Consider the following 12,934-nt stretch of genomic DNA (forward strand, 5'->3'; position numbering starts at 1 on the left):
TCCTCAGTGGCCAAATGCTGCCCGGCAGGTTGCCCTCCATCTTTGCGGCGTCGCTCACATGCCTCGGCGTTTCTTTCGAGCCCATACCGGCCCACGGGTGGGATGATATGGAGTCTCCAGATTGCAGATTGCCTACTGCAGGATATGGACGACCATATCTGAACCTCCCCGGCCATGTTGAGCCCGCCAAGTCGGAGCAGCGTTATGCATATCTCCAGCAGCCGAATCAAGCTTTCCGCCGCATTAGGGACGAAGCCAAGTGCGCCGAGACAGACACCTCGGACTAGCTGTGGGCAAATCAAACCCTGGCGCCTCGTCTGGGGCGTCTTGAATCCCGCGTCAGCGCCTCTCCCTTCCGCCGGGGCGCGTGCAGATGAGGCAAAAGGGACTCTGCAGAAAGGAGGACAGCCGACGAATGCCGCTAGCCTGTTGCAGCCAATATACACGCACGTTTACACGCAACAGTTGAAGGCACGCACGATATTACATATTACATACCTAGCTGGGCGTGTTGATGGCGGGCCAGCTGGTGGCTTAATCTCGGGTCCTGATTGAGCTTGGGCGGCCTCCAAACTGGAGGGACCTGTCCAGAAGGTGCAATTGATTGAGTCTCATCATTTTCTTGAAAGGATGTGGTGACAAGGTCACTGACTCTTCAACTACCTACTCGTTCACGACAGCAGTACGTGGACGAGATGCTTTCCATGGAGTAATCTCACCATCATTCCCTTCATACGGCAGTGTCACGATGGGTGCAAACCAAAGGCTGGTGAGGTGGACTGGAGTACATAACCGGGGGTGTGAGAGGCAGCATCAAACTGCGGTCCTGGCTTAACCACATACTTAGGCCGGGCCTCGTTCGTTGGCAGTTGGAGTCGGTTGCAGTCGTGCAAACGCGGCCAGCTCCTTCATCGGGATCCTGCAAGCCCCGACGGATCTCAACAGCAGGAGGCGGCTCTCTGAGTCTGACCTCTGGGTACCTACTGAGATGGTAAACAATGAGCCGGCAATGGGAGACAGGACAACACTGGATACTAGCCCTGGATATCCTCAGATTGGCATAACCCAATGGGCTGCAACACCTTTCTTGCGATGAGTGGCCACTGTTATGGAGAGGAGCAGCCCGGACTCGTCAACAGGTGCTACTCTTCATCAGTTGCGACTGTGATCGAATATTCTCCCCATCTACAAGGCCGCCAAAGTCAGGTAACTGCGCAATTCAAGGTCACTCAAGCTACTACAGGCTCATACGAGTTGGCTGCCCAGCTGCTCGCATCATTTGTCTAATTGCTGATACCACTGAAATGAACAGAGGCTCCAAACTCCCTGCAACACCAGAGACTCAGCACATGTTTCCCCCTTTTGCCAAGACATCTCGCAACCCACCTCCAAGCCTCATTGCCACTTTGCCAAGGAGCCGGTACAAGACACGATTTGCCCTCGAGGCGGCAGTGCATCGAATCGAGATGAGAGGAGGAAGCGACCCCTTTGCGTCACCATTATCATTACATCTCTAGTCGCGACCAGAAGCTATCTGAAAACAAGGGCAGACAGAAACTCCAGCAATTCCGAGCTCGTGTCCCCTTAGATGAGTAGGTACATCACTCTGGTCGACAGACACTCGCTCTCCTTTCGAAGTTGTTTCACGTGTTTAGGTACCATGGAGTTCTGCAATACCTAGAGTCTACCGGACAGGACTTGTCTCTTCGGGATGATACAACTCGCTACAACGTATCCATGGACAAGCCCGAGAATCGCCCTGCTCACTTGAGATCTACCCAACTTCCGCGGCTCCCCCCAACACAGTGTAATGTGGCGATTTCTGCGCTGAGCGAGCTGAAGTCTATAATGGCATTATAATCTTCATACATGACAGCCGGGACATGTACAGGTTGCAAAGCCCGCAATGTCTAGTATCTGGTCGTTGCTCATCTCGCCTCTTTTCGAGCCGCATATAGTGATGGAGTGGCATCTGTTTGCTTGTTGCTTTCTCTTCGAGCCTACACGTATGCACTTGGACTCTAGAAGCGCCGTTGCTCGACTTGCAAACTGCGAGCTGTCATCCACCGCCATATGAGCCTTTGTCCTTCCGCCCATCTTCAGTCAATCAGCTACTGGAGACGGCGTTTGAGACGTGAACGTGTGTGGCATTGAACATCTTGTTTCAAAGGAACAACTCCATGGATGCACCTTGGAAGATATACAAATGTCGAACCGACATCTATCACCTTTACCGCATCGCCCACTCTCACTACATGGCAGACCCCAGTGCCACAACAAATCAATTTCCGCAACGAAGCACATGTATACATGCCCGCTCTTTTCGAGATTGCTTCACTATCACACCGTAACAAACATATGCCCACCTACTACTAAGTCTCGGTACGTGCCCGATCAATTCTCATTCTCTTCTCTACAGAATGTCAATGGGCCTTTTCCCCCCTCCTCCTCTTCCTCTTCTTCTTCCCCCGCCTTCATATCCACCTTTTCATCTCCATCTGCACCCCTCCCTCCAACATGGTCAACATGCGTATGCAAATCGTAACCGCATCTGCACAGACAACTCAGCAGCAGCAGCAGCAGCAGCAGCAGCAGCAACAACGAGCCCATTAGTCCTTTTTTCCAGAATCAGTACTTCTACCAGCATTTATATTATTCATACAATGCTCCCTTGCAGCAGAAGGAAAAGCGGTGCCTGTGCCTCTTGTAGCCGGCGTTGGCGTGCTGCTGCATGCATATCAGCTTAGGTAGGCCACATACCTAGCAGGACCCAAGGTACGCAACGACGTGTAAGATGGGGTGCATACTGTCCTAGGATTGACCGCATGCATGGTTCAAGCCCTGAAGGAACAGCACATCAGTTTGGAAAGGAATCGAAGCATCGAGACCCGAGCACATCACAAATGACAAGAGACCCGACTTGTGAGGAGGGAAATGGTCGATACTTCCATTCTATGTACCCGAGTCCCAGGACGGGACCAGGCAAGCTAATCTGGCACTGCCAGTCCTCCATTAATTCTGCCTTTTTTTTGTGTTTGATTCCCTTCTTCCACGCCCTCTCCCTTACCAAAACATGCCAGTTCCTCCTTGAAGAGAGCCCCCCTCCAAATATAGGCCAGCATTCAGCAGCCATTCCCGCAGCATGGCCATCGTCACCCACTTCCTCTGTTTTTGGTGTTTTCGCTTTGCGCGTTGTGTGTATCTTCTTTCCCCATGCATACCCATCCAACAGCCGAGACTTGCCAGTCATTCGTGATACCGTTCCCAAATCTATAAAGCCAACCAGTCCCCTCTCCACTTGTGTAGCATCGAGCAAGGGAGTGTAGTAAGTTAAAAAATAAAAGGCAAGAAAAAAATAAGCAAGAAAGAAAAGAAATACCATAGCAGCTGAAGTGGAGAATGGTTGCAGATCGTGCCTGAAGTGCCGCCTTTGGGCAGCCATGGCATGTTGAAAGTTCCTCCGCGAGTGGTGTTGAAGAGCCAAGCGCTTTCGAGAAGCGCCTCATGATTAGAATTTTCTTGATTTCAGAAAAGAAAGAAGAAAATGAGAAAACGTGTATGTGCAAGAAGATAGGCCGTCTTCAAGGGAAAAAGAAATGCAAAAGGGGCAAGCCATCCCAGCAGGAGGACAGCCGTGGAGAGTTTCGTCGTGAGACGGGGGGTATAAGAGTTCTCCGCACGCAGCAAGACAGCTGTTTGTTTGACGTGCATAGCAGCACATCAAGCCGTCAGAAGCCGCGCAGAACAGTCCCCATGGTGAGCACTGATAGAGTGGCTCGGGTCCGCGTGTCCAGTTCTCTCCTCTTGGCAGTATATCCCATCCAAGGGCAGTACCGGAAAGAGGTCGCAATGAGGTCCAATGCGAGGCGTCCTATTTCGTCCATTTCATCCATCTCGAAAGACGGGAAAGAATGGTAATTTCCCCGCTCCAGGGAGGCAAGGTCAAAAAGCCAAAACGCAAAGTAAGAAACATGCCGCGTGCGGAGTATCAAAGATGATCAAAGGGGCCCAAAAATTAGCAGCAATGCATGCAGAACAACCGTGTCATCATCAGCATAAAAGGCTTCGATCCGGGACGCCGCCCCGGCCAATGTGTGACACGTATTCCAAGGTCCAGCCCGCCAAGATCCGAGTATTGTGTGTAAACCCTCCCACCGTGGGAACCCGAGGTATAAACAAGCGACGCCCACCCGATTATAGAGAAAATGCCAAGGAAATAGAAGTAAGCAAACGCCATGCATGCAGGTGGTATTATACAGAGCCAAGTCGAAGGAGGGCTTCGACAGCCTCGCGTTCCTGAGCGTCCGAAGGGCCGGGGAACGCAGAATAATCAAACCTGGCGCGTGATGGTTGCGCCGCGCCCCCAAAGGCAGAGGGCAGCGTTCGCATCCCGCCAGCGTAGGTGTTGGAGGAGAGGCCAGACTCGAAGGCTGCGGCCATGTTGGGGTATGACTCGGCCCGCAGGGCAGCGGCGCCGACGGCAGCCCAGTCCTCGTCGTCCGTCACATCCTCCGGGTCGTCGTTCATGGCGACATCATCGTCGGGGGCCTCGGAGCAGGAGGCCGACGCAGAATCGTCCATGGACATCTTGTCGGCCTCGTGCTCCATCATGGAGACGTCGTAGCGATCGTCATGGGAGAAGTGCACCGAGTCGCCGCCGCTGGACAGGGCCATGTTCAGCCTCGCCCTGCTCAAGCCCAGGCCCCGGCCGCCGGCCCTGGAGATGGGGATGCCAGCAGTGTACGAGGATGGGCCGCTGGGCGGAGTTGCCTGACGGTGTCGGGCAGCCTGTCCCCGTCGGCGCGCATCCCATCGCCCCCAGCCCACCTTCTCGAAGACGATGTCACCGTCGGCGCCGCGGCCTTCGCCTCCGCGGCCTTCCAGCGCGGCAACCACGACCCTGCGCGCCTTTGTCGGCGGGATGCCCGAGAAGCCAGGAACCGACGTGGTGAGGTATCCCATGATGTGGCGGATGGCCAGCGGGCCGTGGTTGAGCAGGATGTCAGGCAGGTGGCACTTGGCCAGCATGGAGCTGGTGATGGCGCCGGCGGACTCGAGGGCCGGGGACAGCGACCTCTCGTGGCCGCTGGCGTTGTCGTGGAGGTCCAAGTCGGAGTCGATGGGGTCGAGCCTGGCCTTTTGCAGCTGGGCCTTGAGGCCGTGGGCCGGCAAGGAGGGCGAGATGGAGTTGGGAGGGGTCGGGAGGTCCCGAGATCGTGTCACAGTCATCGCAGGATCACTCCGAGCCGCTACAGCAGTTAAGTTGTCTCGGCTCAAGGAGGAGGCCTGGGGGATATCACGGGCAGCAGTCGCCAAAGAAGCCATTGTTTTCTTTTCTCTTTTGCTGGTGTGCCGGAGTTGCAAGGTGCTCTTTGATAAGCGAGATGTCTGCGGCAAGGGAGGCGGGACGCGGTCAGTATATGTATGTATTCGTTGTGGCTTTCTTTGTGCGTGTTGTGTTCTCTCTCTCCTCGGTCCCCTCTTCTTTGTGTCGGGCAGTGGCGCAAGAAGTACACAGCACAGACGAAAACAGAAAAGAAGCAGAAAGAAGAAAAAGAAGAACAAGCAGGGCAAGGCAAAACGCAGCCGCAAGAGGCGGTGATGATTTCGACCAGCGGCAATGCACGGTTTGCTGGCAAAGGGGGTTGAGTCACTGCCAGGGGTCGCGCTGTGTGCTCTGCGGAGTAGGTATGTATGTACGTACCAAAAGGAGCAAAACCAGGGCAGTTGACAGCGACAGCACAGTAGCAGCAGCAGTGACAGACAGGCAGACAGCGGTCCTTGCTGGGGGGCAATATACTGAGCCGTTTGCGACTGGCCGAGACTGGCAGAGGCACAGAAAGAGAGAGAAGAAGACGGGGAGGGGGGAGGCTTCTGGCGGCGGGAAGCTGGCGCGACAGTTCGAGACTGCGACAGATGGTCGTTTGCACGAGTTTGCGGTGTTGCGAAGATGCTTTGCGGGAGGGAGGAGGGAAGAGAAGGGCGACGAGGCGAACGGGTGCGACTTGATGCGATTATGAATGGCCGCCTGCTTCTGGCCGTACAGGTACTGCGTGTTTGTGTGCGAAGGAGGGACCAAGTACCTGGCCGGCGCAGCACAGGCGCTGAGGTACCTCAGCACGCCCAAGACGAGTTCTCTCTCCGGCGCCTGCAGGCACAAGATGCAGCAGCGACGAGGCGCGACTTTTGATTGTGATGAAGTCGCTACAGCCACGCCCCCGGTGACCGCGTGCAGCCGGCCGCTAGAGCCCAAGCCGGGGCGCCCCTAGGGGAGACAAACCGGCTGGAGGGGCCCACTGTGCGCTGGTGCTGGTTGCTGCGACTTAGCGGGAGGGGGCGTGGCTCCAAGGACATTCGTGTACCTAACCCGCCTAATAGCCCGCCTAGCCCAAACGGAGCCCGCCTGAGATACAGCGCGTCCTTCTTGCCTGCCCTGTGGCTGCTCTGAGGGCTCAATCCGGGCAGCGTTCCCTCCAAATCGCATTCGCAGGTACCCGGCCGTCACTCCTTTGTACCCTCCACTCCCATCCAAGACGCCATTTCCGTTCCCATGACTCCCATGGCAAGACACTCACATTTCTTGGGATCGCCCCTTTGTGGCTGGGCACAGCTGGCCGGGGGATTGGTCAACTGACAGACAGCATGAAGTACTATGTATACTCGACTTGAGACGACTGGCAGCAGCCAATGCCGCTGAAACGTCGAAACCCGGATGCCTGGTTTGACGCAAGCATGATGGAAACAGACTGGACACCATGCAATCAAATAGAAACATTCAAAACAACCTGCTGGCAGTAAGAATACATGTACATCTAGGGGGCACGTACCTGCTCAAGTACTCTTACATGTACAGTGTCTCTTACAGTACGAGTACATGGGGCAACCCAAGCCCCCGGTCTCCAAATGCTGATACCTGCTTCCGCGGCACGGCGCCCCGGAGCCCAATGCGACCACCTGCTAAGGCAAGGCGATGGATTCATTCGTTTGTTGGCGTCGGATTCCTGCAAAGGGGCAGGAGGAGCTGCTTTGCGTGGCCAACAAGCGAGAAAGGGCCCGGAAACAAGGAATCTCTGGTTTGTCCCTTTGTCTGGCTGGAGGAGGGCAATCTGTTTGCACCATCAGTAGGAGCCCAACTGGTGAAGATTTTTGATACTGTGTTGTGTCACTGGCTCTAGGTACGGTGTCGTGAGAACATCGTAGGTACTTGTGTGTATGCAATGCCTCTTTCCGCATGCTTTTACTTGATCAACTTACAAGGACAACAAACACCGTATTTTGTTAGTATCTTGATATTACCTATTATTAGTAGGTAGTGTTCCTCGTGATATATAAGCAAACGCCGTCGTAATAATACTAACCTAGCGAAACCGGAGCATGACAACTCCCCCCCGGCTCATACATAGGTACTTTCCGAGATGCTGGTAGTACGTATGCCCGCTGACTTACACGGACCTGCGATGCTGCAAATGTACCCTGTTGAGCTGACTGTATGTATGTGTGATGCATACGAGCAAAAGCAACCAAAAGAAAGAGATCAAAGGTACCTGACCTTACACGTATGCCTGTCTCTCCTGCATCGCTAAAGCGTCGGCATGGGGCTCCTCGCCGGAGTTCATGTAAACGTCGGTATGCATTTCTTACATGCGATGCGACGCCATGCGATTCATCACGACACGCCATTGCCAGCTCGACTAACGTAAGTCTGTGTGCGTGCGGGCAGCGAGTAAGGAACCGACATCATATCTCATGTAGTAATTTGGAAGAGCGCACAAAAATTATTGACATTGCCAAGCTTCCTGTTTCCTAGTATCGTAGTAACCTCAAGTCGGTCGCTGCCTGCTCTGGCAAACAGGTTGGGTCGACTGCGGGGATTCTGCGCGTTTCGTCGGAGCTTTTCGGGGCCAACGGGCTCGACAACGTGCAAAAAGCAGAGGCCGCTTCGTCGACGGCTTCCATACCCTCCCCATTCCCTTTGGCCCCGGAGTCTGGGGAACCTGCTAGCGCGCACATTCATCGCGCGCTGGCTCTTATTCGACGGCAAGCCGACAAGACGACAAGACGACGTCGCCCTCGTACAGACACCGGGTTCCGACAACCGCGAGCGTTCCGTCCTATGGAGCACATGGAGTGATAGTACTCGTATAGTATGCCTCGGAAAGGGGTGACTGAGCCGGTTTTTGGCTCAATATCAGGCCTGGCCGGCTCAAAGGGGGTCGCAAACGACGGTGTAAAAAGAAAGGCGATCTCCACGAGATGTAGCAAAGCCGTACTGGCCTGTACAAGCAGGTATGGGTACGACCCAGCGTCGACGAGTAATGCCATCAACATCACAGGTAGCTCTGCCTGAAATTCCCGAGTCTTATACTTCATACTCCCAGTAATAGCACCATTGGCGCATCACGAGTCGTAACATCTCTTAGAGAATTACCCCGCCTCATGCTGTGGACAATGTTGTCGCTTGCCCGCGGATAACTCTTTGCAGGATGTATTCGAGGAAGGTGATTGATAGTAGTAATCCATAGGTACTGACAGATCCCCATAGCAAATACCACCTCGGATGTCAGCAACCAACGTCATGGTAGCTGGGTCTCTCCATGATGGCATCTTGACACTTTCGCCTCGTGCACAGATAAAACCACCAAGCCCTGATATTAGGGCTTTTGTTCGCGGGGCAGCGTGCGTAGGCGAGAAGGGACCTTGCGCCAATTTTCCCATCGCGATAAGCATCAAAGACCCATGGCGGGAAGTCGACGTTGGTGCGCCGCCTTGGTATTACTATCGCTGCGGCATCGCGGCCAACAGGTCTCTGTGCAGAGCGGGGTGTGCCGTTAGCTATCCGGCTAGTAGGGCGATGAGACGGTCTCCTCGGCCGCGCTGAATAAACCGTCCAGTACGGAGCAACATGGAGATCGAGCCCACCTGCGTCTGTCACGAACCTCAAGGCCATAGAGAGCCGTGGGCAGCCCCGATAGTCCGACTGGGCAACACAGAGAGCCGAAACACCTAGCTTTCCCCGCCGGCTCTGGCTTGGACGACCGCCGGCTGAGTCTGAGCCCTTTGGCGCGGACCAAGTTTATGATTTGCAACCACGCTACTGCTTCGTATGTGACGCGCTGAGGAAGAGCATCCGACGTCAGAGCGCGCCTCCGCTGGTGGTTTGATCGCTGGCCGCCGCCTATGAGAGTGAACGGAGTGTTGAAGAATCGAGCGTCAAGTTGTCAGCCAATCGGGGCAGCCCGACGGCGCAGCTGATCGAACTGACGAACGCCTGTGGGAGGGCAATCAGGCGATCCGGATCTTGAAACTATCCGCAAGAAGCGGCTTTTCGACATTGTTGATGATCTTCATCGACCTAGACCCGAGTGACCAGTCCAAGCGCGAGCGAAAGCCATCGACTCCGTCGGACTCCTGCGCCAGCAGCCTCATTGCACACATGTGCATCGCCGTACCTCCGCGCTCGGATCTCTTGGGATGAATATGCACGCCGCCAACAGTACATTTCTTTCTTGTAGCACGTAGCCAGAATGACCGTACGAGAAAGAACCGGTGGCCAAACGGTTGCGCAACGTTGAGCGGCTACTTACTGTGTACTTGCATCTTGTCAAAACGGTCCGTGGGCCTCGTCAACTTCTGATACTACTACTGTGTGATTCTTTCAGCAGCGGCTGTTGGTGCCCTCTTCTCTTCAGCGTCCCCTCCGAAGACGATTGAACGTTGTGCGACCGTCACGTTGTTCGAAAGATAAGCTGATTGGTAACCGTCCACTTCACGCCTCCATGTGACCCCCCCATTTCTCGGCCCAGGGTGTGCGTCAAGGAGCGTGTAAGTGGTTGTTAGGCTGGCCAGGCGTGTATCTGCGCGTGTGCCAGCCTCGCCGAAGATGGACCCGATTCTCATAATGGTTCAAATTAGCGACAAGAGTCGTTTCGTTCGACTCTTGCCCATCCCGCCTTTTCCTTTTCGATGCAGGTGAATATTGATTTTCGCATTTCAGCATGAGCAAGTGGCTTCGGATGGTGGTTTAAGGGCTGAAGCCCCGTTTCCAGACGACCGCGGGAGCTTCTTCTGTGGGGTTTCGTCTTTATTGCTTCCTTTAGTGACGTATGGATGATCAGGTACCTCTACTACTGTATACCTCCTTTCGGTGATCGACGGCGACGCTTGTATCCTGCACGCCCCCTTAAATGGGTCTCGTGTATTATTAGTCCGCGGTATCTTGGGAACTTGAAGCTGTTATTTATAGGCTAGTATCGAGGGGTTGGATGACGCGCTCATGTCGGATCGAGGAAGTGAAATTGGAATATTCGTTTTTGTGTGGTGATGGCATCGGAGAATAGGGTTTGGTTACCCCTAATCAGTAAGATCGGGTTTGTGGTGCGCAATCGTTGATGATTAGATCAAGGTCGATGCGCTGGTATCCTGCAGCTGAGAACAAGAAGACGCGTTTCTTGGTATATCTAGAACACGGCATGAAGTTGACACGCTTTGGATTGGGCTATGCTCTCGGCCCTTGGCCAAAGATAAACTCGCGGCAGGCCTGTGATGTAGACGCATGTTACTGAAGTGGCCTCTGTCCGTTCGGTTGAGAAAGCACTCACCTGCTTAAGGACTCCTACTTGTTCTTGGGACTGCAGAAACACCTGTTTGTACTGCGCTATGCTTCGGTCAAGAACCTCCCGGCGTGTGGTGCTGCCTTGGCAAATGGCCTTCATCTGAAGCTCCATTTCTTTGCGCAAAAAGGGCTTTCCAAGGCTCGTTTCGAAGCTCATCCGGTCGAAGCCCAGAATAAGGGCCACTCCAAGTTGAGTTGGGACGAAGACCTTGATGCCGCTGCCACTGCCCCCTCTCGTTGAGCCGCCGCCTCCTCGACCTCGGCCACCTCTTCCACGTCCACGTCCACGTCCGCCTCGAGCAGCCGGTGCCTCGTCATGCTCTTCATCGTCACCATCTGCGGCCGTCGTGCCTCCTCTCGTTGTAGTTGCCACGTATTCTCGATCTTGAATCTTTTGGATGTGCTCAGCCATTGTGGCATCCGTCCCAATGCCGTTGGCATCCATGAGAGCAATCAGATCCGCCTCTGTGAGATAGTTTGGCGGTGATGTTTTGCCTTCCGTCATCATTGCTTCGGTGGGCTCGAACTGCTCACCGACGGTGAATCGCGGCAGCTCTGTGGTATTGGTCCAGTTTTCGTAGATGTAGACATCCAAGTAGTTTCTTTCGAGCACAATAACCCCTCGTGTACTGAACCGTTCGTCCCCGAACTGGACGTCAATATCCGTCGCCATTCCTTGAGCGTCTTCCGAACAGCATGCCAAGAAGCGGCGCACCACATACTCATAGAGCCGTCCCTCATCATAGGATAACGCGCTTGGTGCCACATGCGCGATGGGATGGATCGGAGGGTGAGCTTTGTCGTCATGTTTTCCCTCTCTCGGTTGTCGAAAGCCCCCGTTGACGAGACCCTGAGCATACGTGCCCCAGCGCTGATCCGTCGCCTGTTTCTGGACAAGAGCCCTCAGGTTCATGCCTTTATCGAAGCGGTCGGTTTCTGTCCTCGGATAGCTGATGAATCCTTTGTTGTATAGGCCTTCGGCAATCGTCATGGCCTGCTGGCCAGACATTCGCAGCAAGCGAGTTGCCGCTTTTTGGAGCTCGACGGTGGTGAGAGGTAGTGGCTTGAACTTTCGGGTTGGTTTCTCTTGCACCTTTGTGACTTTTGCCTTTTTGGCAGCAAGGCACCTCTCATACAAAATCACAACTGTCATGCGGTCAAAGAGACGATTCCGAGCCCAAGAAAATCGAACCTGCTTGCCATCTTTGTTGTGCGTCAATGAAATGCCCCAGAAAGGCTCGGGCACGAAATTCTTGACACGAAAGTACCGGTCCACAACGAAGCCCAGCGTTGGGAACTGGCAGGACCCTGCATGTTCTGCTTAGTACGAGATCCAAGGGTTTGGCGAGCATTGGGGAGGTCGTAATGTTTTACCGTAACTCAGAACCAAATCTGCCAGTGGTCCACCTAGTTGCTTGAGATTGTTCGTAAGGAAGCGCGTAAAAGCGTACCCGATACGGAGATCCAGTTCGATTCTTGCCGCGACAGCGTTGACCTGCTTCTCGTCCAGCTCAACAAGACGTCTGGCAGCCGACAGCACGTGCCTAGAAGCGAATTGTCAGCTTCAGGGGAGATAAAAGATAAGTTATTGTAAGCTCCGTACGCTCGCTCGACGTTGCTGAATCTGGCACGTTTCACTTGGATAGAGGCATTGCCCTTTTTGGCTGCGTCGACAATCTCTTGGCCAATGTGCTCCCCTTCTCGATCACAATCGGTCCATATCACCAGCAGCCGCGCATATTTGGCTTGATCTGCTATGTTCTTGGCAATGTCTTTCTTGTCCTGTCAAGTAGTCAGCAACGGCATCTTGCCCAAGTAGATCATTATCACCCACATCATGGACGTTGGTCACTATCGGCGCGGCAAAGAGCGACTCTGGTGGAGGATGGCTCCAGTTCTTGTACTCGCTGGTGAACTCGACATTGGTCAGATGGCCAGTCACGGCGGTCATGGTGACGGACGAGGATCCCCATTGCTGGCCAAAGTCAAAGTCAAAGGAGTAGTTCTTGATGTATTTGTTGCGGGTGTTGTGCTATCCACGGGATTCACGTCAGTAAATCCATGTTACTGCAGGGGTGCCATTGTGTGGCTTTTCCCGTGAAGCTACGCGCACGCACTGTTGTAAAGGAGCCTCCGGAGAGATGGCCAGCCACCGCCTTGGAGATGGATGGCTTTTCAGCCACGCAGAGGACCCTCATATCTCGAGGCTTGACGGCGAGTAACCGAAGCTGCGTGAATCTCATCGAGCTCTGGTTCCGCGGATCTTGTGGCTCGATTTCATCGTCAGGAAGCAGTTGCGCATCGACCTCCACCTGTAGTTTC

The 12,934-nt window shown here is 54.3% G+C and overlaps 2 protein-coding genes across 2 annotated transcripts; both read right to left on the bottom strand.

Moving 5' to 3' along the window:
* Window positions 1-4,251: 4,251 nt before the first annotated feature.
* Window positions 4,252-5,325, bottom strand: TRIREDRAFT_57730 (uncharacterized protein; the record flags this gene model as incomplete). Its single annotated transcript, XM_006963340.1, has 1 exon — window positions 4,252-5,325. One exon carries the CDS (start codon window positions 5,323-5,325, stop codon window positions 4,252-4,254), a length of 1,074 nt encoding a protein of 357 aa, XP_006963402.1.
* Window positions 5,326-10,495: 5,170 nt separating this feature from the next.
* TRIREDRAFT_57488 (DNA topoisomerase) lies at window positions 10,496-12,810 on the bottom strand (the record flags this gene model as incomplete). Its single annotated transcript, XM_006963341.1, has 6 exons — window positions 10,496-10,537; window positions 10,599-11,920; window positions 11,987-12,156; window positions 12,216-12,394; window positions 12,447-12,644; window positions 12,730-12,810. 6 exons carry the CDS (start codon window positions 12,808-12,810, stop codon window positions 10,496-10,498), a joined length of 1,992 nt encoding a protein of 663 aa, XP_006963403.1.
* Between the last annotated feature and the right edge of the window lie 124 nt (window positions 12,811-12,934).

This window comes from Trichoderma reesei (genome assembly GCF_000167675.1).
Source record: "Trichoderma reesei QM6a unplaced genomic scaffold TRIREscaffold_4, whole genome shotgun sequence".
NCBI lineage: Eukaryota > Fungi > Ascomycota > Sordariomycetes > Hypocreales > Hypocreaceae > Trichoderma > Trichoderma reesei.